Source organism: Mastigoproctus giganteus, chromosome 6, assembly GCF_048544385.1.
Source record: "Mastigoproctus giganteus isolate SK-2022 chromosome 6, ASM4854438v1, whole genome shotgun sequence".
Lineage (NCBI taxonomy): Eukaryota > Metazoa > Arthropoda > Arachnida > Uropygi > Thelyphonidae > Mastigoproctus > Mastigoproctus giganteus.
In genome coordinates this window covers 179,208,456-179,234,295 of record NC_143580.1, presented here as the reverse complement: position 1 = coordinate 179,234,295, position 25,840 = coordinate 179,208,456, and the positions used below count along the sequence as shown (strand labels likewise).

Sequence of the window (25,840 nt, the reverse complement as noted above, 5' to 3'; positions counted from 1 at the left end):
GAATGCAACTCTTATGTAAGACGGGGAGTTCCTGTATATGAGATGCAAGAAGGTGCACAAAAATAAATTAGGTTATTGGAGAAAACTTGTGCTACAGTGTTCAATAATAATAATAATAAAAAATGGCTGAAGCCATTTTTTATTATTATTATTATTTTTTTAATGCAACATCCATTTGAAGCCATTTTTTATTATTATTATTTTTTTTAATGCAACATCGAGCAAACTTAATTTAGTTAAAACCTTACTTGTTTACTGGTCCTTGCGTAGACCTTTGAAAAAAAAATAAAATAAATGGGTATGATGGAAAGGATGCTCTTCTTAGTTGCTTTAAAGTGAACAGAAATATACTCATCAATTAGGACATTCAGATTTTGTGCATAACAATGGGTGGGTTGATAGATTTAAGAGGAGAAATCATACTTTTTAGTGTAACATAAGCAGTGAAGCCAGCAATGTAAACAAAGAAGTGCCTTATGACTGGGTTGAAAATGTGTTTGCCCAAATTAAGAAAAGTTACACCAAGAGTAACATATTTAATGCTGATGAAGCTGGTGTGTTTTATAGAGTCCTCCCAGACATAACCCATGAGTTTAAAGGTGAAAAACTAACTAAAGATCAATAAGTAGTCCTACTTTGTTCAAATGTTGGAACTGAAAAAAGACAGCTTCTAGTGATAGGCAAATTGAAGAATCCTAGGTGCTTTTAAAGGTAAAAAGCATCCAGTCAACTACCAACCAACAGAATAAAAAAGGCTGGATGACATTCTAATTTTTGAAGAAGAAATATATAAGTGGGACACTGAACTTTGTATATATATATATATATATATATACACTCATCATATTCAAATCTTTCCAACTTTACAACATCAATTTTTATATTTTTACCACTAAACTCAAACTCAACCCATGTATCAAGGCATTATAAGAAGCTTTAAGTGCCATTTTAGAAACTATTACTCCTGAAAATTCATACATTCAGTTGAAAAGCGAGACATATCAAATATCCAGCTTGATGCTGTCTGCTATATGAATGACAATGGAATGAAGTTAATCTTAGAACATCAAAAACAGCTTTAGAAAAAGAACCTGAAGAAAATGATGATATTCCATTGTTACGTGGTTGAAGCATTATAACTCAGTTACTGATGTGCCATAAGTTGACAACTATACAAATGTGAATGAAAAAGTTGTGACAACTGAACCTCTAACAGATGAGGGCATTACTGATATCTTTAAATAACCAGAAATTATCAAAGATAACAGTGAGGAAGAAGAAGGTAATGAATGTTTGGTCTAAGTAGTACCTAATACAAAGATGCCATCTGTTTTAAAAATGTATCATTATTTTAAGAAATCAATAGCATCAACTAAATTTCAGGTTAATCTTAATAAAATAAAGGATATCATTTATAAATTTCATGAAAATAAATTACATACTTTTTAAGTTGTAAAAATACTGGTGTGGCATTGACTTTTAAATACTGTACCATAACAAAGTGATTTTAAAGTACTTTTAATAATGCACAATTAAAATCCAATATACTGTAAAATAATGCAATCCAAAAGGGAGAATTTTAATTTTTAAAAGTACATATTGCAATGTACAGTCGGACCTACATATATAACAAAATTGATCGTTCGCTTTAAAAAAATCGTTATACAGAATGACTTTTTCAACAATGAAAAATACTGTAATTCAACATTCACAAATGCAGTAAAATATGAGAAATAAATCAGAGATAAGTGGGAATGAATAAATTTTCTAACATTTTAAAACAATTAATTTATTAATACACGCATTAAGAAATGACTACTTACATGATGTGCACAATATATTAGTATACTTTTAAGAATCATGTCGTAAAATATTTGGTTATTTTTTGTTGTTCACTGGATTTTACTGTACATCGTTCATAACAATGTTTGTGCACTCAAATATATTTTCTGGCACATTTTCTTCACACTGAAGGCCTCTACACAAAGTTTCAAAGCTGCCAACATTTCATGTTTGGAAGGTTTAATGTTGCCTTCGTTGCCCCCATTTTCATCCATCTCTTCATTGATGTTGTCACTAGTTCTTTGAATACTCTCCAAAATGTTGGGAGTCACTCGGATATTCAGCTACTATGACATCATTATCAATTCCTAAAAATTCTTCAAGAACAGTTTCAACAGTGATCAAATCTCTCGCTTGGAGTTCGTCCCACGATTGCTCAATATCTTGTAGCAGTTCATCCCTCTCATCACTGTTAATTGGCGTTTTAGCAAAACCTTCTTTTGCGAAACAATTCTTAATTGTTGTTTCCATCACATCTTGACTCCACATTTTTGCCAACTCTGATATGCATGTCCGCAAATCTATAAGTTAGTTGGTTCATTTCTATTCTCAGTATAATTTTTTTCAGTATGCACCTTTGGTAGTGCATTTTCAAATTCTTGATAATGCCTTGGTCCATTGACTGCAGTTTAGACGAGGTATTCAGAGGGAAGAAAACAAGCTTCACACTTGTAAATTTCGAAATTACCAAGTGAAGGTGTGGAGGGCAGTTGTTGGCAATCAAAGCGATTTTCTGTTTTCTTTCGTCATCTTTCAATCGAAATTTAAAATCCACTGTTCAAAAATTTCACTTGTAATCCAAATTTTTGGTTGTAGTTGTAGTCCAAATCTAACGACTTTACTCCTTTGAAACATCGGAGTTGTTTATTTTGTCTATTACTAAAAGCTTCAGTTTTTCATTACCAGCCATATTTGCACCAACCAAGACTGTAATTCTTTCCTTACTATTTTTACCACTTAAACATTTGTCATCTTTAAAATTCAGTGTCCTGTTCGGCAAACATTTACAAAAAAAAAAAAAATAGACCTGTTTCATCAACGTTGAATGTCTTTGGGCTCATAGTCCTCCATAATTTTTTTCAAAACTGTTTCTTTCCAATGGATACAGTGTTCTTCAATTACAACCCCACTTTCACCAGAAACAACTTTTTCGAGTAAGCCATGGCACTTTTTAAATTTGTTCAGCCAACCAGAACTGGCTTGGAAAGTTTTATGCCCCAGAAAAGATGCATACTCCTTTAGATTAAGCATTAATAAAAGAAAAGATCCGTAGCCTTTTCTTTTATTAATGGCTCTGATATCGGCATGTTTTGGTCTCGAATCAACTTCACCCACATCTTCACATGCATAATTTCACAAGCCTCCGACTGGGTCCCATTTCCTCAAACAGTTTGAGAATCAAAACACAGTTTCTCAGAATGGTTCACACACTACTGGCAGGGATATCCAATTTTAAAGCAATTTCTTTTTTTTTAATGCCCCAATCTACACTATTAAGCACTTCCACTTTTTCCACTATACTCAAGGATTTCCTCTTAGACACTGTAAGGTTACTTATACAGCAGCTAAAATAAAACTGATTTACGGACCACTTGTACCTACCATACAGAGACAAGTGAAATTTAGTGAAAGTGTGGATGACTCATTTCTGCAAAACAGCAGGTGAATTTCCGGGATAAAGGAAAATCACTCTCTCACAATTCTCTAATAGGGTGCTTGAAATAGAAAACAGGTTGACCAGAGCCAATGTCCATGTCGGGAATATTCCTTAATCTTTGCCAATGGCTGTGGACACATAGATAACAGTTTCCCAGCACGACTTATCGGTACAGTAAATGCTTTACGGGCAACATTAAATTTTGGAATGCTGTTAAGAATTAAAGCTTTTAGCTATTAAAAATTAAATGAATAATTCTTAATCCTTTTAGCTCTTAATTCATGCTTTCTACAGCATCAGCTCTATTGCCCGAAGGCCAGAGGTGCAAACTATGCGCACCCAGGTCTCTCAAAATTAGTTCATTATATAGAAATTTTCTTTGTTATACAGAAACTATTTTCAATGTAATGACCAAAGGGAAATTATAAAAAAAAGTTCACTACATAGAAAAATTCACTATAGGAAGTTTGTTGAAGAGAGGTCCGACTGTATATCTATTTTATATTGATTATAATAAGCATGATTCACTGATCTCAATATAAATGAGTTTCACTGTATTTAAATGCATGATATACGAGAAGTATGTGTGCATAAGTAATTTTGAAATTTTGCATGCTTAACAGGTTTATATAGTTGAAAATAGAAATGACTAATAGAATCTAATACATAGAGAGTGTACGGTAAATGGCATATGAACTCCTAATAGGCTGAATGTTTGGACAATAATAAGGCTGAAATACTCTGGGGCATTTTTGGATTAAAGACATCATTTCTATGATATAATGTGGAAAGCATTTATGATATCACTTTCTGTTCTCAGTCAAAACTCTCTATCAGCCAATATAATAATTAATCAGGACTAAGACATCATCCTCAACAAATTATAACATTTATCCAATCAAAATCTGTGATGTATAAACAATTAAGACTTAGTGACAAGAACACTTTACTATAATGTCAGAAGTGTCATAAATAAAATGAGTAGATTCAAACTGCTGGTTAGGATAAGTAACGCTGACATAACAGGGCTTACAGGAACGTGGTGCCACAAGGAGATAAGAGATGATGAGTTTCAGTAAGGTATGTATAAAGTATTTAGGAAGGACAGGGAAGATAGAAGGGGCGGTGGGGGTCATGCTTCTTAGCCTGAGTGCGACGAAAGCTTTCCGGGATTCAGACGTTTCGCATGCTAGTATAGAATCTGTATGGTGTGAAATAGTTGGAAGCAAAGGTATAATAAGAGTAGGAGTAATCTACAGGCCAGGTGATTGTGAAGATTATGATGAGAGCCTCTACATGCAAATGGAATGGGCAAGTAAGTGTGAATGTCTTATTATGGGTGATTTCAATTTGCCTCTAATTGACTGGAGCAAATGGGAAAGAAACTCCACATGGGGGACAAAATTTTTAAATCAACTAGATGATTGTTATTTGCATAAACATGTCAGGAAATTACTAGGGAAAAGAATACCCTAGACCTCATCATCAATCATGAACCAGATGACATTATTATGTCATCTGGTTCATGACATCTGGAGCTGACAGTACAGGAACCAGTAGCAGGAAGTGATCACAGAGTTCTATGGTGGACAATGAAGAGAGAGAGGTAGTAGTAGTTAAAGGCAAAGGAATGGGTTATTAATTTCAGAAAAGGAAATTTCACCGCGCAGGTGCCTAGTCTCCAGCCACTGCAATTTGCAGAACTTACCAAGAGAGGCTTAAGTTCTGCAAATTGCAGTGGCTGGAGACTAGGCACCTGCACGGTGATCTGATTGAGGTATATAAGGCCTTGAATGGGTTGAGCACGCTGAATTCTGATGGGATCCTTCCACTTGTTCAGATTACAAACCTAAGGGGGCATAAATTCAAATTAAGAAAAGACAGAGGTAGAATAGATGTGCGGAAATTTGCCTTTAGCCAGCGGGTGGTTAATTGCTGGAACAAACTTCCATCTGTTGTTATGGAAGTTGATAGGTTGAATAAATTTAAGGAGGAACTGGACAAGCATTTGGAGGGAATGGTGTGATTTTTTTTTTTTTTTTGGCTGACGCTGCATAAGCTCATACATTTGCTTTCTTGCATCACATGCCACTACTACTATTATGATGCCTTAAGGTGCTACATGGCCTCTATTAACTGGGTAGATATCTTACAGGGAGCGAATATAATTGAATTATGATATACCTTTAAAACATTAATCACAGAAGCCTTGAATGCTTATATACCATTAAAAAAATACTCCGTGAGGAGGATTCCAGTTGGATGAATAATGAAGTTGCCAAATTACTTGAGCCGAAAAAGATGTCATGGAAAAGTTACAGCACAATAAAAAGTACTGAAGCCTGTAACAGCTACAAATTGATCTGTAATAATGCCATTGAAAAGGTTAGGCTGGCAAAGAGAGAAAAGAGGGGGCAGGATAAGGAATTTTTCACATATATATAAATGCAAAGAAGAGAAAGACAAACCAGATTGGACCCGTATGTAATGGACGTGGGATAGTATCAGATACCTCAGCTGAAGTTGCAGATGAACTCAACAGTTACTTTGCATCGATATTTACAGAAGAAAAACCCTTCATGTCAATGAGAAATTCTGGGAGTGAAGTTGAAAAAAAAATGTAATTAATGATGTTGAAATTTCACATGTTTATTTAATGAAAAAACTTTTGGGCTTACAGGCCAGTAAGGCTCCTGGGGTTCATAGCATTTACCCTATAGTCTTAAGGGAGGGGACAAGTGAGTGCATTGAACTATTGAGGCTAATTATGAGAGCATCACTAGACTTGGGAGTGATTCCATTGGATTGGAAAAGTGCCAATGTATCTCCAATGCATAAGGGCGGTTCTAAGAGTGAAGTGCGAAATTACTGGTTGGTTGGTCTAACTTCAGTAGTAGGAAAAATCATGGAGACTATGATCAAGGGTGGAATTCAGGATCACTTATATAGAAATGGACTTCTGAAGGATACTCAGCATAGTTTTGTAAAGGGCAAATCATGTTTAACTAATCTGGTTAGCAATTTTGACAGGGTCAATCAAGAGCTGGACTTAGGGAATAATTTGAATGTTGTTTATTTGGATTTCAGCAAAGCATTTGACTCAGTCCAACATGAGCAGTTACTTTATAAGCGCTGGAACAGGTTGAAATCACAGGAAAAATCCTTAGATGGATAGCAGGGCGGCTTCAGGACAGGAGGCAGAGAGTTGTGATAAATGGTTATTCCTCAGATTGGATTGATATTAGAAGTGGGGTTCCTAAGGATCAGTTTTAGGACCATTGTTGTTTTTTATTTTCATAAATGACATCAATGAAGGGATAGAGGGCGTAAAATCTGAATTTGTAGATGATGTAAAGATTGGTAGAGTAGTTAATGATTGCTGCCAAGCAGAGCTTCTTCAGAATGACCTAGATAGACTTCAGAGATGGTCAGAAAAATGGCAGCTCTGCTTTAATCCAGCAAAGTGTAAGGTATTGCACACCTGGGAAACATTAACCCTAAAATAACTTATACATTTGGCGGAGTTGAACTAAAGCCAGTAGTGGAGGAAAGGGACTTGGGTATTACGATACAGTCAGATATAAAGTTCTCCGAGCATTGTAGACAGGTTGCAAGGAGGGTCCATGGTGTCCTATCGATGATTTAGCGAACAATCGCTAGTAGGGATAAGGATGTCATAATCCCATTATATAAGCTACTGTTAAACCACACTTGGAATATTGTGTTCAAGTATGGAGACTGCACCTAAAGAAAGACATTGTTCTTCTTGAAAAGATCCAAAGATGGGTAACTTGCCTGGTGAGATTGGCAAAAGGGCGTCCATATGAGGAAAGACTTCAAATATGTGGGTTGCAGAGCTTGGAAACTAGGCACCTTAGAGGGGACTTGACTGAGGTGTTTAAGGCTCTGAGAGGCATAAGCAAAAGGAATAAGGACGAAATTTTCACGGTTATAAATGATTCTAGAACTAGAGGCCATAATCTCAAGTTACGGGAGGAGTTGTTAGACTGGATTGCAGGAAGTTTTGTTTTATTTTAGCCAGCGAGTTTTAAATTACTGGAATAAATTACCTACATGGGTGGTAGAGGCTGACAGTCTAGGGAAATTCAATGGTCAGCTGGATGATTACCTAAGGGAGGAGGGAAATGCATAGGTTGTCCATTTCTTTTTTTCTTATTAATTTTTCTTATTATTTTTAATTTTCTTCTTATTATTATTTTGTTTTTATTCTTATTATTTTATTTTATGTATTTTTTGTTATTTTATTTTGTTATTATTATTATTCTTATTATTTTTTGGCTGGTGCAGCATAAGCCATAGGCTTTCTTGCACCATGTGGCCATTACTAATACTAATAAAGAATGCTTCCTTACAATTTTAGTCACTGGCATCAAAACAGAAAAACTTTTAAAAATAAATAATAAATAAAAAATCAATTTAAAAAAACATCCCAGAATCATTATACAGTAAAACAGCATACAACAGCCAAATGGCTAAAGCAATCTTAATTTAAATTATAATTAAATAATTTGTATAAGTATTTTCACAATCATGCATTTTTTAGTATTTGTTGACTGTACAAACTGGCATATGCTATTTCAATATTTTACCTCAAATGCATCAGAACGACGGGGACATAAAGCATCAAGTTCATCAAAAAAAATTACACAAGGTGCAGAGTTTCTGGCTCTTTGAAAACACTGGCGTACTCCTCTTTCGCTCTCACCAACATACTGAAAAGATTTCAGAAGTGTGTGTGTGTGTATATATATATATATATATATATATATATATATATATATATATATTTATTTTATTTTTTTTTTTAGCAATTAACTGAACTTAAAATTATCTGCTAAAATACTTTAGAATCATTTCAATTAATTAGTGAATAACAGTGCAAAGTAATACTGGAATTTCTAAATATCCTATTATGATAAGAGTTTTGCATTTCTGTTAAATAATAAGATATTATTATTTGTAAATGTTAGAAATCCATTTTAAATCTTTACTGATTAGCTGGTTGCCACACACGTTACTTTGTCTTTTTTTTTTTTTTTTTTTTTTTGAATTAGCTGCAGTCTACAAGTCCTCCTCATTCAGCAACCATAATTCACCCACCCACCCTGAAGGGTGGGTGGGTGAATTATGGTTGCTGAATTAAGATGAATTATAGAACGAATAATGAACTTTGTAAAAAGAAAATCCTTAAACAATATGAAGTATACGTTTTGATTGCTTGCATCTTTAGCATCTGGCTATGCTACAATTATTTACTAACTGGATAGTTAATCTCCTGTTCGAGATTAGTGGCTTTGATGTTTGCCCTTCTAAAGCCTTACCTGAAATTTTGAAACTGGCATGGTTGCTTAATGCAGAGTTACATATTTCATGGAATATGCTGACTGAGGAGGTGCCACTGTTATTGAAATTGTTTAAAGCTTTGAAGAAATGGTTTACATCATATCATTTGATGGTTGCACTTATTAGTTTTATAAATTTGAAAATGGAAGATATTGTAGTTTCATGATAATAACATTTTCTTTTTTACAGCAGTTTTAAAATTTTAAAAGCTTTAAAAGGACTTTTTAAAAGTTTTGTTCATTGAAAATAACAAGCAGAAAAAAAAAAGCACATTTTTATATATTGCTGAATTTTTCATTAAAAAATTCCATAAGTTTCTTTCATTGTAATCATTTTGATATTTTTTATTGTCTAGAAATATTTCAATAACTGCTCTATATCTTGTATCTGTGTTTGCAAGTTTTAAATTTCTGAAAAGCAATTTTTCAGTAATTTAAATTTATCAAATATCAAATCAGCAATTAATCTAATATTAAAAACAGCAAGTGCTTTTTTTCAAGCAACTTACCTCATATCACTTTTATCAGGAATTAATTTCTGATTTGATTGTTGACAATAATTTTGTTCAAATGTTGGGAAATTGAGTCAGAATGGGAACAAGTTAATATTTAAAAAACCTTACAAAAGAAGTATACCGATGTGAAATTAATATCTATCTTAATTTATCTTAACTTTCTTTGTGGAATATACATCTTTTGTTACTACATATTATATAGCAAACAGCCATCATGAAAATGATGGTTAACTGCTATAAAACATGTCCCCCCCCAATTTCCTTGATATCTTTATGAAATCCTCCTCCTCACAGCCAAAAGGCTGTAAGAATTTCAAGAAATTAGTCTCTGAAATTTCAAGCTAATTATATACCTATCTGCTTTTGCTGATCATGCTGGTCATGTGTTGATAATTTTGATCTTCATTATTTCGTGAAAGTCACTAGTCATCTTTCAAGGCATCCACACTTCATTTTCAACAGTCTTTACTGTTCTTTTGAACTGCTCATCCAACATTGATTTCCTTATCTAAAGACCCACAGAAATTTCTTAAGTTTTGTTTCTGGAAGAGTTGGAAATTTACCACACAGATAAGTGAATTAGTCTTCATCTTTGTTCAAGGATTTTACAAAATAATTCATCAAACCCCAAATTTATGTGAAGTGGAGGTAACAGAACCATACTTCCATGTTCAATGTTTCTGCAATCTGGCATCAGGCTGACTGTGCAACTACTGCTTCTATATTCAGTGTTCACTTCATACTCCACTATCTTATTCACACAAAAAATATAGAAACTATGTAAGTAGATTACTAACCCAGCAACACTTTTATTAGCAATATAACTAATAAAAGTTTTGTTTAATTGAAAATAATATGCAAAAAGACACAAGACTGTGAAATTTAAAAAATTTATAATTACAGAAAATAAAAAGTTGCATATAATAATAAAATAAATTTTATGTTAATCTATACATAAAATGCCAGTCACTGGTATACTGCAAGAAGAATTTTAAAAACCAGAAAGTTTTCCATGAGAAAACTTTGTAAAAGCATGAGTTAAAACAGAAATATTTAAAGGATAAATTACCAAGAAAAAGGGAAATGAAAATCAGAGGGAATTTTTTTCGGCCCACAGATTAGAAAAATTTATTTGTAGATGAAATTTACCTCAATATAGTACGTAGAACACTTCTGTATGACACTCTCTAGAAATTAAAACAAATGTAAAATTATCACAAAATGATTACAGTAATAAATTAAAAACAACTTCCTTTTGACCATATGTCTTTTGACATATGGTCAAACGGAAGGAAGGAACTGCTTTTTGACCATATGTCAAAAGACATATGGTCGAAAAGCACTGTCAGCTTCAGGAAGGAAAATCATTTTTGCAAAATTTACATTAAACTTTTTAAATTGTTTTTAGTTGTTTTTAATTTATTACTGTAATCATTCTGTGTTAATTTTACATTTGTTTTAATTTCTGGAAAGTGTCATACGGAAGTGTTCTATGTACCATATTGAGGTAAATTTCTCTTATTCTTCTACAAATATTAAAATACAATCTAGAATGTATTGAGCATTGTAACTCTGTTTTATACTAGAAAAATTTATACAAGTCAGCACACTGGAAGCTGTATTACAAATAAATGAAAAATCAGTAGCACTGAACTCTTAAAATAGTCACTTTTAAAAAATTGAATGAAGAGAACTGGGTGTTTTGATTGGAACTTCTGGAGGATCTTACAAAGATTTCGGAATCTAGATTCACATCAAGAACTTGCTTTCCTTGGAATATCATTTTATGGGTACAGAAAGACTTCATCCCATATTTTTCTCAAGATCATTACTGATTTTTTGTAATCTCCAAACTAATCTCTACAAAAACTCAGCACTCCGTTTGAATGCTCAGTTTCTGTAGAGATTAGTTTGGAGATTGTAAAATCATTTGTATAATATCGCCTAGAGTATCATGTGTGTAACCATTCCTTTCATATTCCTTACTGCAAACTGATATAACACTCACAAAATTTCTTTATTACCTTGAAAATTGTTGCCTTTCATAGATGGTTAAATATTATTAGTCAACAGTAGCATTAGGGAATTTTTCAACTAATTTTTGTTCACATTCACTGTAAGACTCCATTTACAAGTAAGATTCCCCCCCCCACCAAAAAACCACACTGCTCGATGGTATATGGCACAATGTTTATTCATCAGTAATGATTCACATGACTTCAAGCACGGATTGTGACAACTAAGAGTAAGTTTGTTTGTTTGTTATTTGGTTTTTAGGAGCATTAGCAACTAAGGCCATATTGCTCCCTGATCTTTTCGCATCCTCTGTATTTGGTGGTCACGGGCTCGAACCCCGGTCTAATAAAGAAGCATGTGCTACACACTGCTGCTCCTGCCCACCTGGCTACGGAGGCGCCAATCCATGAAGGGGTTAATCATCATGTAACACAGTGGCAATCCCCAAAACAGAATGCACTTGTTCCAGAGGAACCAGTTGTCGTTGGTGACTATTATCAGGGAAACACAGAAATATATTGTGCAAAAAAGGATAGATGGAATAGGACCAGGTTATGTCTACAAAAGTTGATGACGCTGTAAAGCAGATATCTTTTAAGGGCACAAAAGATGATATCCTTGTACATTTAGCACTAATGACATTAAGAGTAGGAGATCTACAGAATTAAAGATATAAGGAGACAATCGTAAAAGAAAAACGAAAGGATATTCGAGCAGCTACTGCTTGTTATTTGTTTTTTTTTAGGAGCATTAGCAACTAAGGCCATATTGCTCCGGGATATGCGGTGGTCATTCCCTGACCTTTCCACATTCTCTGTATTTGGTAATCACGGGCTCGAACCCTGGTCTAATCAAGAAGCGTGTGCTACACACTGCTGCTTCTGCCCACCTGGAAACTTTTTTTTATATTTTTATATAATTAATGATATTAAGAGCTTTAAGAAAAATAAAACCTGAAATATAATTGAGGAATAAAGTTGCCAATGCATTTAATATAGAATATTCTCAAGTTTGAAACATCCAAATTATAATCGTTGCAAATGGCCGCAATACTAATACACTGGTAGAAGATATTAATGCGAACATTTTTACAGATATTAGAAAACCAATAAGAGAAATTGATCACCTCAAAAGTAAAAGCACGACATTTATTGTAAAGATTAATAGTAGGATGTCCATCAATATGAATACTGAGGTCCAAATAATTGGCAATTGGATTGCAAGAATTAATCTTTTCAAGGGCGAGTTCCTGTGGATACACACAACCAAAATCTTGGATAAAATTAGAATAACTGAGTACACACAGATCATCTACATATCTAAAAAGTAATGTGTCTCATGGGAGGGAGATTTCAAAAAGGAGATTATAAGTTTGCAATAATGCTTGACACAGAACTGTCCATGGGTGTTCCTTTAATTTTCTGGTAAACAGAGTTGCCATCAAAAACAAAATTAAAGATACAGAAATTATTCCAAAATGCTAAGATGCAATTAATTACAGGTTTGTACTTCTAATATATTTCTTTTAGCCCATTTTTTAAGTTTGAGAGATTTATAACAATGAGTAAAGAGACTGTGAAAATCAATGGTTTGAATGTCTATAATCTTATTTGTACTAAGGCATCTAAAACAGGTGAATTATTGAGAATAATTTTACTGTTTGGCAGAATGTCCATGATAGGTTTTAGTAAGCTGTAATTTTTTTCTTAATAATTGAACATAGCTGTTTTCACAAGAAGTGAAATTTTATGAAATATATATATATAAGGAAAACTGTAATTACTGATGTTCAATTTCAATTTCTTACTAATGGCCAGTAATTTTTTTAGTAATGATAGTAGGTGATGAAGGAACAAGTTTATAAGTATCGCTAGATTGCAGTTCTTTTTTTAAAAAATCTGCATAAAAGGATTTACAGATAAAAGCGAAATTGTTGGTAGCTTTATCAACCAGAGTAATAATAAAACGCTCATGTAGCTCTTTCAACTGAGTTTTAATTTTAGCCAAATTATAATGCTTCAAAGGTTCATGACTTAGATATGTGGAGTAGACATTAGAAAATTGATCTGAAAAGACAACAGTGAGCCACATATGAAAGACTTCAACTGGATATTATTTTTATAGATATAGAGAAACAAAAATTTAAATAATTTTATCAAATCTATTTTACTTAATTTCCTCATACTTTTTTTTTAACCTTTACAAAGTTTTTGCATCCATTATCGCAACTCTGTCAGTAATTTCCACTAAGTGTGCTGGACGTATGTATCATTCAATTTTAACAACTTTCATATCCCCATCCTTTGTTGTTCTACCAGATGTCACTGTATGATTACTATATATTTTGGTTGCACTTTGCTTACATTCCTTTAGTGACCTTGCTTACACCTTTTACTTTTGTATAGCTACTCCACTTTCACCAAGCTCCATCTTTGCACGCTTTTCATTGATGTCAAGTTACTTTTCTATTTCATCTTGTGTTTTCTGTAGAACCAATTATAAAATATTTGCAGTGCATTAACCCCACCGCCTTCACTACTTTCAGTTAAACTTTTTTCAAAATTTTTTTTTTATCAAAATTATCATAAAGTTGCTAATACCTTTTTTGGCATATATTTTACATCAGAAACAGACGAGGTTGATACTGTTATTTTTTACATAAAATTTCAGTAATTGGTTCTTGAAAATGCTGAGATTGTATGTTGTATAACAGTATCCACTTTTCTTAAGATATTATATCATTTAGTATTATTTTTATTTTTAATCATGATGTTGCTTTATTACAATTACCATTCTCACCCCATCTCTTCTCTCATCTTCTTTATCTTCCTTCTATTTTTCTTACTCTCTTTTGATTACTACTTTTCACTAATCTACTCCCTTACACTATCTCTCTCAACACCCCTTCCCCCATTATCTTTCTCTTTTACCAGCTCTTCTCCACCTAATGAGTTCTTAACTAATCTTTTCCCTTTTTTCACTCATCTATCCTCTTGTTATTCTTTCACTTCTCTCCACTCTTTCATCTTTATTCTTCTGCCTTGAAAACTAATATATTTATATATATAATATAAATTAATTAACAGGAAAATAAATAAAACAATTACCAGTAGTATGGCGACCCCATAGAGCAAAAAATAATAAAAATACACCCATACATAAAAGGGGAAGGGGGATCAAGACACAAGGTATTGCAAAAGGAATGCTCCTAAAATAATTTAGAGAAAGCCAAAAATACTTGAAATTTTAGATTATGCTAATTACAGTACAGTGTCAGTTTTCTGGAATAATTGAGGTCAGACCTCTTCTGGATATCCAAATTTTCCGGATAATTTTTCTGGTAAGATTAAATAAACGTAATCTAATTATTTAATTAAATAAGATTAAATAAATTTAATCTTACCTTACAATTAATGTTGTTGTTTTGGTTTTTAGGAGCATTAGCAACTAAGGCCATATTGCTCCAGGATATGCGGCGGTCATTCCTTAACCTTTCCGCATCCTCCGTATTTGGTGGTCCTTACAATTAAATTAAATTAAAAAAAAAAAATTATAAACAAATCTCAGAAAACAGAAACATCCACTCAGGCATTTTTATACAAAATATGAAAATTCTTAAATGCTCTCGGTTTTTTGAACTTACCAATAACAAGCATGGCCAATCTGTGCGTTCCAGTGACATTTCACACATAGCAATTGTAACCTGCTATTTTCTCATCTTAAAACTTGGTGCTGGCATTTCTCTTTTAGCAGATAGGGTTTTTCTCGGTAATGCTTTCCATAATAAGCCTGTCTCATCAACATTATAAACATTTTCTTTCTCTTAATTTGCTTAAACTGAATTGAGTTTACTTTTAAAGGACACTGCTGCAATTCGTCTGCAGAAAGTTTCTCGCCTTGAATGTCTAGTTCACGTATACCATGTCTCAGTTTAAAATTTTTCAGCCAACCTGTGCTAGCCTTAAAATCTTCATTACCTCTTAATTTTCGATTAAAATCCAATGTTTTTTCACACAACATTGGGCCAGACACTGGTTCACCTAAACTGTGCTTCTGAAGAAAACAAAAAAAATAAAGTGCACTCTCTAAAGTGGCATTTTCGGGTTTTGACATCGGCTTTTTCCTGCTGCATCCTCCTTCATCATCCATAATTGGCATAAATTCTATTACAGCATTGGAGTTTTTCTTGATGTTGTAAATTGTTGAAGTCTCCACATTAAACTCTTAAACTCCTAAATTTTGACCTTTTCTAATTCTATTAATAATTTCCATTTTTTGTTGAAATGTTAAAACTACACATTTTCTTTTTGTTCACATTTTACCATAAAAAACTGAGAAAAATAATAAGTTTCGGGCCGATTTTATTCTTACCGAATCTGGAGCTAAACTAATCTGAAATTCACTCATAGTTTCTGAGAAAATCCAGTAGTCTCTGTGATATTTTTCTAAAGCACATTTCTGAAGGTCACAACCATAAAACAATTTGCAGTTTTTGGTTTACTGGGCTTTTTGTTTGTACAATCTGTTATAAATGGGTAGTAAACTTGATCTTTTGTTTATTATAATCAAAATTCAATTTGCAAATGTGATCACTATAACTGGCACTTACTATAACTACCGTTAATAAAAAAAGACGCACGTCCCTGTGCGGACGTGCCTTTCTGCCGCTACTGGAACAGAGAAGTTTTTTCTGATTTATTTTCTGCTTTATTAGTTCAAATTGACATATTAACTTATTTCTAGAGTAGCTTTATATTCCTATTTACGGTACTTAAAGTTAAAGTAACTTAGATAGAGATTTGTAGGTATTACTTAGTATCGGAAAGGGTATCAAATACACGTGTTTACCGTTCATAAACAGCCGCCATTGTTACGTGAAAATTAATCAGTAAATCTATTAATCTTGTCGAACTTCATTGGCAATTAAATTGTACTTTTAACTATACATATAACCACTTAGGTTACGGAACATAAATAATTAGTAAAAATAAATAATTACTACATAACTTGATACGGAAGTTATATAAAGGGACTTCATAGATAACACTCGTTACTGAAACGCGATACAGCATATCCGGAATTTGATAGCATTAGCTTTATATAGTATAGTGCATAATATAATATTGTCAATTAATCAGTAGATCTATTAATCTTGTTAAACTTCACTGTCAATTAAATTGTTCTTTTAACTATATATATATATAACGAGAGTACAAACGTAACAAATAATTAATACATACTTGATACGGAAGTTATATAAAGGGAACTCGTAGATAACACTCGATACTGAAAAATAAATATAGCGTTATAACTGTGTTAAGATACAAGTTTAAGGTTTTAATTTTGTTCTGAAATTGTAATTTTACTGACATTTAAATCGAAATCATGACTCTGACCAGAGCAGCAAAGCAAAAGGCTCAAGCTAATGGGAGTGCTGTGACTCAGGGGAGAACTGAGGGGGGCAGTTGCCCTCTGAATCACAGCCTTTTAAGATGCACTGTTTGCTTGATGTTTGCGGAGCAATCGGGTACGGGACATGATACTGCCATGGGGGATGTCTTTGTGTGTGCACGATGCAAGGAGTGCAAGGAAATTAGGCGACAACTCGGCGTTGTTATGGGCCTATATGAGACCTTGAAGGACAGGGTGGATGCCCTCGAAGGAAATAAATTGAGGGGCCCATCAAGCTCTCAGCTGCCCACATCAACGCCAGAGCTTGCACTTGGTCATCTTGCAACACAGAGGCAGCCCCCAAGGCAGAATGCGCTGGTCCCACAGGAACTAGTAGTTGTTGGTGACTCTATTGTCAGGGAAACGGGGAACATGCTTTGTAAAAAGGATAGGTGGAACAGGACCAGGGTATGTCTGCCAGGGGCAAGGGTTGATGACGTTGTAGAGCAGATATCATCTTTTAAGGGCACAAAAGGTGATATAGTTGTACACGTTGGCACTAATGACATTAAGAGTAGGAGACCAGCGGAATTACTTAACAAGTACAGGTCACTGTTGAAAAAAAGCCGTGAAGTAGGGTTAAATTTGAAAGTGTCTGCAATTCTGCCCAGACACGATAGGAGGGAGTATATGATGAGAGCCTTGTCGATCAATTCGGCCCTGGAGAGATTGTGCAAGGCTCAAGGGGTAGAATTTTTTTCAGCCTGGAATGTACTTGTTAACAGGAGAGATTGCTTCTACAGGGATGGGATACACTTAAATAGAAAGGGTGCAAGAATATTTGCTGATGCTATCGAGGCAGTGTTAGGTGGGTCGGAAAACTGCTAGCTTGGGGGGAGACAAAGACTAATGGATTAACAGTAGCCACTGGCAGAGGTGAAAGAGATTCTTGCACTGCTTCTATTGGAATGAGCAGAAGCCTGAAAAACAAGATGCAGGATATTTCAGAGACTGCTGGAAGTCATTGTGATACAAGTAAACACATGGGTTGTGTTAGGGTAGCTAAGAATAGAAACAAGTGCAGGTATACTTGCGTGTACACCAATGCTAGGAGTTTAGTAAATAAATTTGATGAATTTGAGGTATTGCTCAAAACATCAAAGGCAGATATTGTTGGGATATCAGAGACGTGGTGTCACACAGATATAAGGAATGCAGAACTGGAATTTGGGGAGTACAATGTGTATAGAAAGGATAGACAGGACAGGAGGGGAGGTGGGGTTATGCTATTAGTTAAAAAACACATAAAATCCAAGGAAGTGAAGCCAGTCGACATTGATGGACAGGGCAGTGTCGAGTCAGTTTGGCGTGCCATAAACATAGGTAAATCAAAATTGAGAGTAGGAGTGTGCTATAGGCCTAATGACTCTGATGAGTATAATAAGATACTGTACAGGGAAATAGAATGGGCCAGTAAATCAGAGAGTCTTATAAGGGGGATTTTAATTTCCCAGATATTGACTGGAATTTGTGGGTTGGTCACTCACACACTAGCAGGGCTTTTGTGGATTTATTGGATGATTGTTTTCTACACCAGCATGTTCGGGAGGCAACTAGAGGGAGTAATACTCTTGATCTGATTATCAGTAGTGATTCTTCATGCATTAGGAATCTGCAGATAAAGGAACCACTGGGTGGCAGTGATCACAGTGTGCTGAAGTGGGATTTACTCAAGGAGGTAACTACCATCAGAGGCAAAGGGAAGGGTTTTTGCTTTCGTAAAGGCGACTATGATGGTCTGAGACAGTATTTAAATTCTATACAGTGGGACCAACTGATGATGTTACCAACAGCAAATTCAAAATGGGAAGCATTCAAGGAACTAATCTTGGAAGCTACCAGGCTTTACATACCAACCAAGAAATATTGTTCAAGGTTCAGGCCTAAATGGTTGTCAGATAAACTAATGAGACATAGGGCAGAGAAGAAAAATGCATGGGATACATACAAATTAATGGGTGACATGGAAGCCTATGATAGATATAAGTTGGTCTGTAACCAAGTCACAAAGGAGATTAGGCAGGCAAAGGCAGATTATGAGAAATCCTTGGCAAAGGACGCAAAGAAAAACAGAAAAGAGTTCTTTACCTATTTAAACTCAAGAAGGAAAGGGATGAATCAGATTGGTCCACTGGATGTTGATGGTTCAACAGTTGAGGATCCTGCTCAGGTGGCTAACAATCTAAATGAGTATTTTGCATCTACATTCACACATGAGGAGTTATTCAGGAAGGGGAATGTCGTAGGTGAAGTAAACATTGGCAGTGAGCTAGATTATTTTCTAATAACTGAGAGGAAAGTGGAGGAGAAATTGCTGAGGATAAACATAAAAAAGGCACCAGGGGTGGATGGGATCTATCCAGTTATATTAAAGGAGGCAGCAAAGGAAGTAAGCAAACCCCTAGCCATAATTATGAGAGCTTCTTTGGACTCAGGGGAGGTAACTATGGACTGGAGATGTGCAAATGTAACCCCAATTCACAAAGGAGGATCAAAGGCTGACACAAGTAATTATAGACCTGTTAGTTTAACTTCGGTTCCAGGAAAATTAATGGAGGCACTTGTTAAAGAAGCACTGCAGGATCATCTGGACAAGAATTCAGTTATAGCTCAGACACAGCATGGTTTTGTTAAGGGCAGGTCTTGTCTGACCAATTTGATTGGATACTATGATGTAGTCACAAAAGAACTGGATGCAGGGAATAACTTTGATATTATATATTTGGATCTTAGAAAGGCTTTTGATACTGTTGCGCATGGAAGACTGCTGCACAAATTGGAGAAGTGTGGCATTGGAGGCAAATTGATGCTATGGATAAAGGGATGGTTGAGTGGCAGAAGACAGAGAGTGCTAATCAATGGACACTGCTCAACGTGGACTAATGTTATTAGTGGAGTTCCTCAGGGTTCAGTGTTGGGTCCATTGTTGTTTTCTGTATTTATAAATGATATTGATGATGGTGTATCAGGCTTAATGTCCAAGTTTGCAGACGATACCAAGGTTGGCAGGATTGTTAAGGACACTACTGATACTATGCTGCTGCAACAGGATCTGGAAAGGTTGAGCAGATGGGCTGAGAGGTGGCAAATGAAGTTTAACATTGACAAATGTAAAGTACTACATATGGGAAACAGTAAACCCAGAAACAGTATCAACGTATCAAATCTGTGGTACTACGCTGACAGTGGTAGAGAATGAAAAGAACCTGGAGGTAATTGTGCAGGCAGATATGAAGTTCTCTGAGCAGTGCAGACGAGCTGCAAGAGTAGCTCATGGTGTCTTGTCAATGATATACAGGAATTTTTCTAGCAGGGATAAGGATGTGATTATTCCCTTGTATAAGGCATTGGTCAGGCCACACCTTGAGTACTGTATACAGGTCTGGAGGCCTCATTTCAAGAAGGATGTAGAGCTGCTCAAACGAGTACAGAGAAGGGCAACAAGATTAGTGAATGGAACAAAGGGTTGCTCTTACGAAGAAAGGCTTAAGTTTTGCAAATTACAGAGCCTGGAGACTAGGCATCGGCGAGGTGATCTGATAGAGGTGTATAAGGCTTTGAATGGCTTGAGCATGCTCAATGCCGATGGGATTCTTCCTCTTGCTCAGAATAATCACCTGAGAGGGCATAAATTCAAATTGAGGAAGGACGGATGTCGGATAGATGTGCGGAAATTTGCCTTTAGCCAGCGGGCAGTTGGTTTGTGGAATAGACTCCCATCGCTTGTTGTTGAAGTTGATAGCCTAAATAAATTTAAGGCTCAGCTGGACAGGTATTTCGAACGAACGGAGGGGTGAAATGGGAGTAGTGGTTTTTTTTTTTTTTTTTTTTTTTTTTTGGCTGATGCTGAATAAGCTTGCTTTCTTGCATCATATGCCTCTACTAATGCTAATGAAGAAAGATAGCCTTTCAGATTATTCCGGATAACTGAAGTTCTAATGTAGTTGAAATTTAGCAGTGCCCTGAAGAATTATGTGAAATATCACTAGAAACAGAGACTAAGACTTACTACAACAGTTGACCAACAAAATAAAAATAAATAAATAAAATAGACTGACTATTATGCCCCATATTGACCGAGGACCGCAAGGCCCAGTCAGGAAATTATTGCATTTCGAACAATAGACAATTCATGCACATCAGTTCAGTGCCAAGCAGACGAAACAGCATCCCTAGATGATGTTGCATCAAGATGAGAGCAGAGGGTGGGGTGAAAATTAATTTTCGCCAAATGGCGTGTTTTCAGAGGGTAATTCAAGACTGCATGCATCCTTAAATCTGAGTACATACTGCATAGATCCATTTGCCGTCCAGAACGTAACTCTGAAGGGACCAATCAGGTGACCACTTCATCAGCAGACACATAGCAGTTTGCAATTCACACATTGTGTACGTTCTCCAATACTGAATAACGCAGAAGTTATAAATAAGGTGTGTATAGTGTTTGTGTGATTGTGATTTATAATTTAAGTAAAACAACAAAAGACAAATTAATTTTAGACATGCCACCAAAGAAAAAAAGCAGATATCAATACTGCATAGAAAGACTGCAAAGTAGAAATGGAATTAAAAAAAAAAATCTGCTATTTACAAAACTGGCTTACAATAAGCCACTCCAAACCTGCAAGTGACAATGAAAATGAACATAATTCAAATGAGGATGAAACAAATATGAAAGTTTAATATAGAAAAAAACAGATCTCTTATATTGCAATACGGTCCTGGGCCTCAACAAAGTTTCAAAAGTTGCCAATATTTCATGTTTAGAAGGTTTAATATCTTTGTTGCAATCATTTTCTTCCTCTTGTCATCGGTATTGTCACTAGTTCTTTAAACTAGTTCTTATATTTGAAATTTTTTTTTTCTTTTTGAAACTATCCAAAATGTCGGAGTCACGGGGATATTCAACTACTATGACCATGTATACAGAAATAGGGGAAATTTACGGCAAAGTGTGGATGATTCACTACCGCGATACAACAGATGACCACTTGTTGGGGCAAAGGAAACCATTCTCTCCTAAATCTCTAACAGGCTGTTTACAGTAGAAGGATGAGCAAAGCCTATTGTCCAAATGTGGAATATGCCATGATTTGCCCACTGGCTATGGATACATAGAAAGTAGTTGACCAGCTTGACTTCTTGGTATGTGGGACAGGTAGTTGTATAGAGTTTATGGATACCACTATGTTGCAGATAACCAATTAAGAGCTGTCTCTTTAGATCTTCATTGATGCTTAGTAACAACACAATTGCCTAAATTTCTTGAAGGCCACTAACTGAAGTTCTAATGCAAACCCAGTTAAGTCTCTCATAATCCATTTGTTATATGGAATATTTTCTTCATTCTACAGAAACTATTTTAAATGTAATTACCAAGGAGAATTTAAAAAAATTCACTAAATAGAAAAATTTGCTATAAAGAAGTTTTAAACTTCTTTATAGCAAACAGGCATTAAACAGGCATCTGATTGTACTTATTATTATTTATATTTTACCAATTATCGAAAAAAGACTGTGCTGAAAAATATATAAAAAAATTCAATATAAATATATACAACAGTAACAGTTTCCCCTCTGAGGTTTTTGGAAGTACCCAGCATACATTTTTATATCATCCAGGCATAAAAGTTTGCAATGCAAATAAAATAAAATCTAGCAATAAAATCTAGTTTTTTTTCGTTTTTTTTTTTTAACCACAGAAACGGCACATTCTTCTGTGCCTTGTTTCAGTTTGCAGTAATTTCACTGCTTCTTCTGGCTGCTTCCTATCTCTTTTCCTTCACTAATGACAAATATTTGTCATTAGTGATTGCCTTTTCACTTCATTTTTAGTATCTAGCACTAACATTGGCAAAAAAAAAAAAAAAAAAGTCTTCTTACTAATTTAGTACTTTCCTTTGTATTGTTTGGAATACCAATATTTGCACATTTATTCCTGCTACATTTAGCATAGAGTAGAAAACCACCAAAGACTATCATCTGGTGTTTCCGTAACATTATAGGTTGTACATAATTCATCTAGTATGTCTACCCCTCATTTCGTAAGGAATAATACTTTTCTTTTTCCTTTTGGTATGCATATAATACAGTGGTAATATTTTCCTGAATCCAAAGAGGCTGGAAATCTCTGTTCTATTCTTTGTGTTCACAAACTAATTTCTTGCATTACTATATTTCCTTTGTTCTTACAGGTTCCAAAACTGGTCCTTGAGGCTGTCAAAGAAATTCTCTATATCGAGCTGGGTTTGCTATCTGGGTCTAAAATGCTGATGGAACCCATATTTGGGTGATACACAAAAATCAAGGGGACCTAATTTTTGGTGAAGTCCGGTCGGTCTGCAACAGCCAAATCCTCCACTTTCACCTTCATGATAGTAGGACTGTTAGTAACCCTGGGTATAAACCCCAATTACAAGTCCTGAAATACTGGAGGTGGCCACCCAGGTGTGAACCACCGTTAGCAGTGGTCAAGGTGTGGGCGCCCACACCACACGAAGGAATGCAGCCCGCCTCTGTGTGTTCCAGCCAGTACTAGGTGGTAGATGATTCTCATAAACTTGTGCAATACCACCACTTTGCTTACTGGAGGCTTCTAGTGGTGGAACCAACATTTAGTAGTAGTAGTAGTAGTGGCATGTGATGCAAGAAAGCATGTGTATGAGCTTATGCAGCATCAGCCAAAAAAAAAATAAAAAATCACACCATTCCCTCCACATGCCTGTCCAGTTCCTCCTTAAATTTATTCAACCTATCAACTTCCACAATGACAGATGGAAGTTTGTTCCAGCAATTAACCACCCGCTGCTAAAGGCAAATTTCCGCACATCTATTCTACATCTGTCTTTTCTTAATTTGAATTTATGCCCCCTTAGGTTTGTAATCTGAACAAGTGGAAGGATCCCATCAGAATTCAGTGTGCTCAACCCATTCAAGGCCTTATACACCTCAATCAGATCACCGTGCAGGTACCTAGTCTCCGGCCACTGCAATTTGCAGAACTTAAGCCTCTCTTGGTAAGAGGATCCCTTCATTCCCCTCACCAATCTTGTTGCCCTTCTCTGTACACGCTCAAGTAAATCTACATCCTTCCTAAAATGAGGCCTCCAGACCTGTATGCAGTACTCAAGGCGTGGCCTGACCATTGCCTTATACAGAAGAATAATCACCTCCTTTTCCCTGCTAGCAAAATTCCTATATATTATTGACAAAACCCCATGACCTGCCCTAGCAGCCTGTCTGCATTGCTCAGAAAACTTCATATCTGCCAGCACAATTACTCCCAGGTCTTTTTCATTTTCTACCACCTTAAGTGTAGTACCACACAGTTGGTACGTTTCTCTGGGGTTACTTCTACCCATATGCAGTACTTTGCGTTTGCCAAGGTTAAACTTCAGTTGCCACTTCTTAGCCCATCTGCCCAAATTATCTAGATCCTGTTGCAGTAACACACTGCCATTACTGTCATTAACAACCCTGCCAACCTTTGTATCATCTGCAAACTTCGACATTAAGCCTGATATACCTTCATCAATATCATTGATAAATATACAAAACAACAGTGGATCCAACACTGAACCCTGTGGGACTCCACTAATAACATTAGTCCACGAAGAGCAGCACCCACTGATTACCACCCTCTGTCTTCTCCCACTGACTACCACCCTCTGTCTTCTCCCACTTAACCATCCTTTTATCCATTGTAGCAACTTACCCTTAATACCATTCTGCTCCAATTTGTACAATAGTGTTTCATGCGCAACAGTGTCAAAAGCTTTCCTGAAATCCAAACATATATCAAAATTATATTTTGCATCCAGTTCCTTTGTAACCACATCATAATATCCTATCAAATTTGTCAGACAAGACTTTCCCTTAACAAACCCATGCTGTGTCTGAATTATTGCTGCAGTCTTGTCTAGATGATCCTGCAATGCATCTTTAACCAGTGACTCCATTATTTTACCCGGAACAGAAGTTAAACTAACTGGTCTGTAATTACTCGTGTCACCCTTCGATCCCCCTTTGTGAATTGGGGATACATTTGCACATCTCCAGTCCGTGGGAACCTCCCGAGTCCAAGGATGCTCTCATAATTATGGCTAAGGGTTTGCTTAGTTGCTTTACCACCTCCTTTAATATAACTGGATAGATCCCATCCACCCCAGGTGTTTTTGTTATATTTAAATTAAACAATTTCTCCTCCACTTTGCTCTCAGTTATTACAAAATCATTAAGTATCCTGCTACAATTTGATAACCTTCTGCCATTTTCAAACCTTAAGAATTCCTCATATGTGAATGTAGATGCAAAATACTCATTCAGTTTGTTTGCTATCTGAGCAGGATCATCAACAGTCAAACCATCGATGTCAAGTGGACCAATCAGATTCATCCCCTTCCTTTTAGACTTTATATAAGTAAAGAAATCCTTGATGTTTTTCTTAGCATCTTTTGCCAAGGATTTCTCGTAATCTGCCTTCGCCTGCCTAACCTCCTTTGTGACCAGATTACAGACTAGCTTATATCTGCCATAGGCTTCTGAGTCGCTTGATAATTTATATCGATCCCATGCATTTTTCTTCTCTGTTACGAGTCTCATTAGTTCATTAGATAACCATTTAGGCCTAAACCTTGAACAATATTTCTTAATAGGTATGAAACTTTTAGTAGCATCCACGATTAATTCCTTGAATGCTTCCCACTTAGAATTTACTGTTGGTAACATCGTCAGTTTATCCCACTGTTCAGAATTTAAAAACTTTCTGAGACCATCGTAGTCGCCTTTACGGAAGCAAAAACCCTTTCCTTTACCCCTGATGGTAATTATATCTTTAAGTAAATCCCACATCAGTACACTGTGATCACTGCCACCTAGTGGTTCCTTTATCTGCAAATTTTTAATACACGAATGATCACTGCTGATAACCAGATCAAGAGTATTACTCTCTCTGGTTGCCTCTCGAACATGCTGCTGCAGAAAACAATCATCCAATA

At 35.3% G+C, this 25,840-nt stretch overlaps 1 protein-coding gene across 1 annotated transcript in view; it reads right to left on the bottom strand.

Moving 5' to 3' along the window:
• The window catches only part of smid (nuclear valosin-containing protein-like smid), a 402,569-nt gene that overhangs the window by 38,849 nt on the left and 337,880 nt on the right, over positions 1-25,840 (bottom strand). Inside the window, exon 16 of the mRNA XM_090375537.1 lies at positions 8,110-8,232. Within this exon, the coding sequence (XP_090231663.1) occupies positions 8,110-8,232 (123 nt within the window). The remainder of the gene's footprint in view (positions 1-8,109; positions 8,233-25,840) is intronic.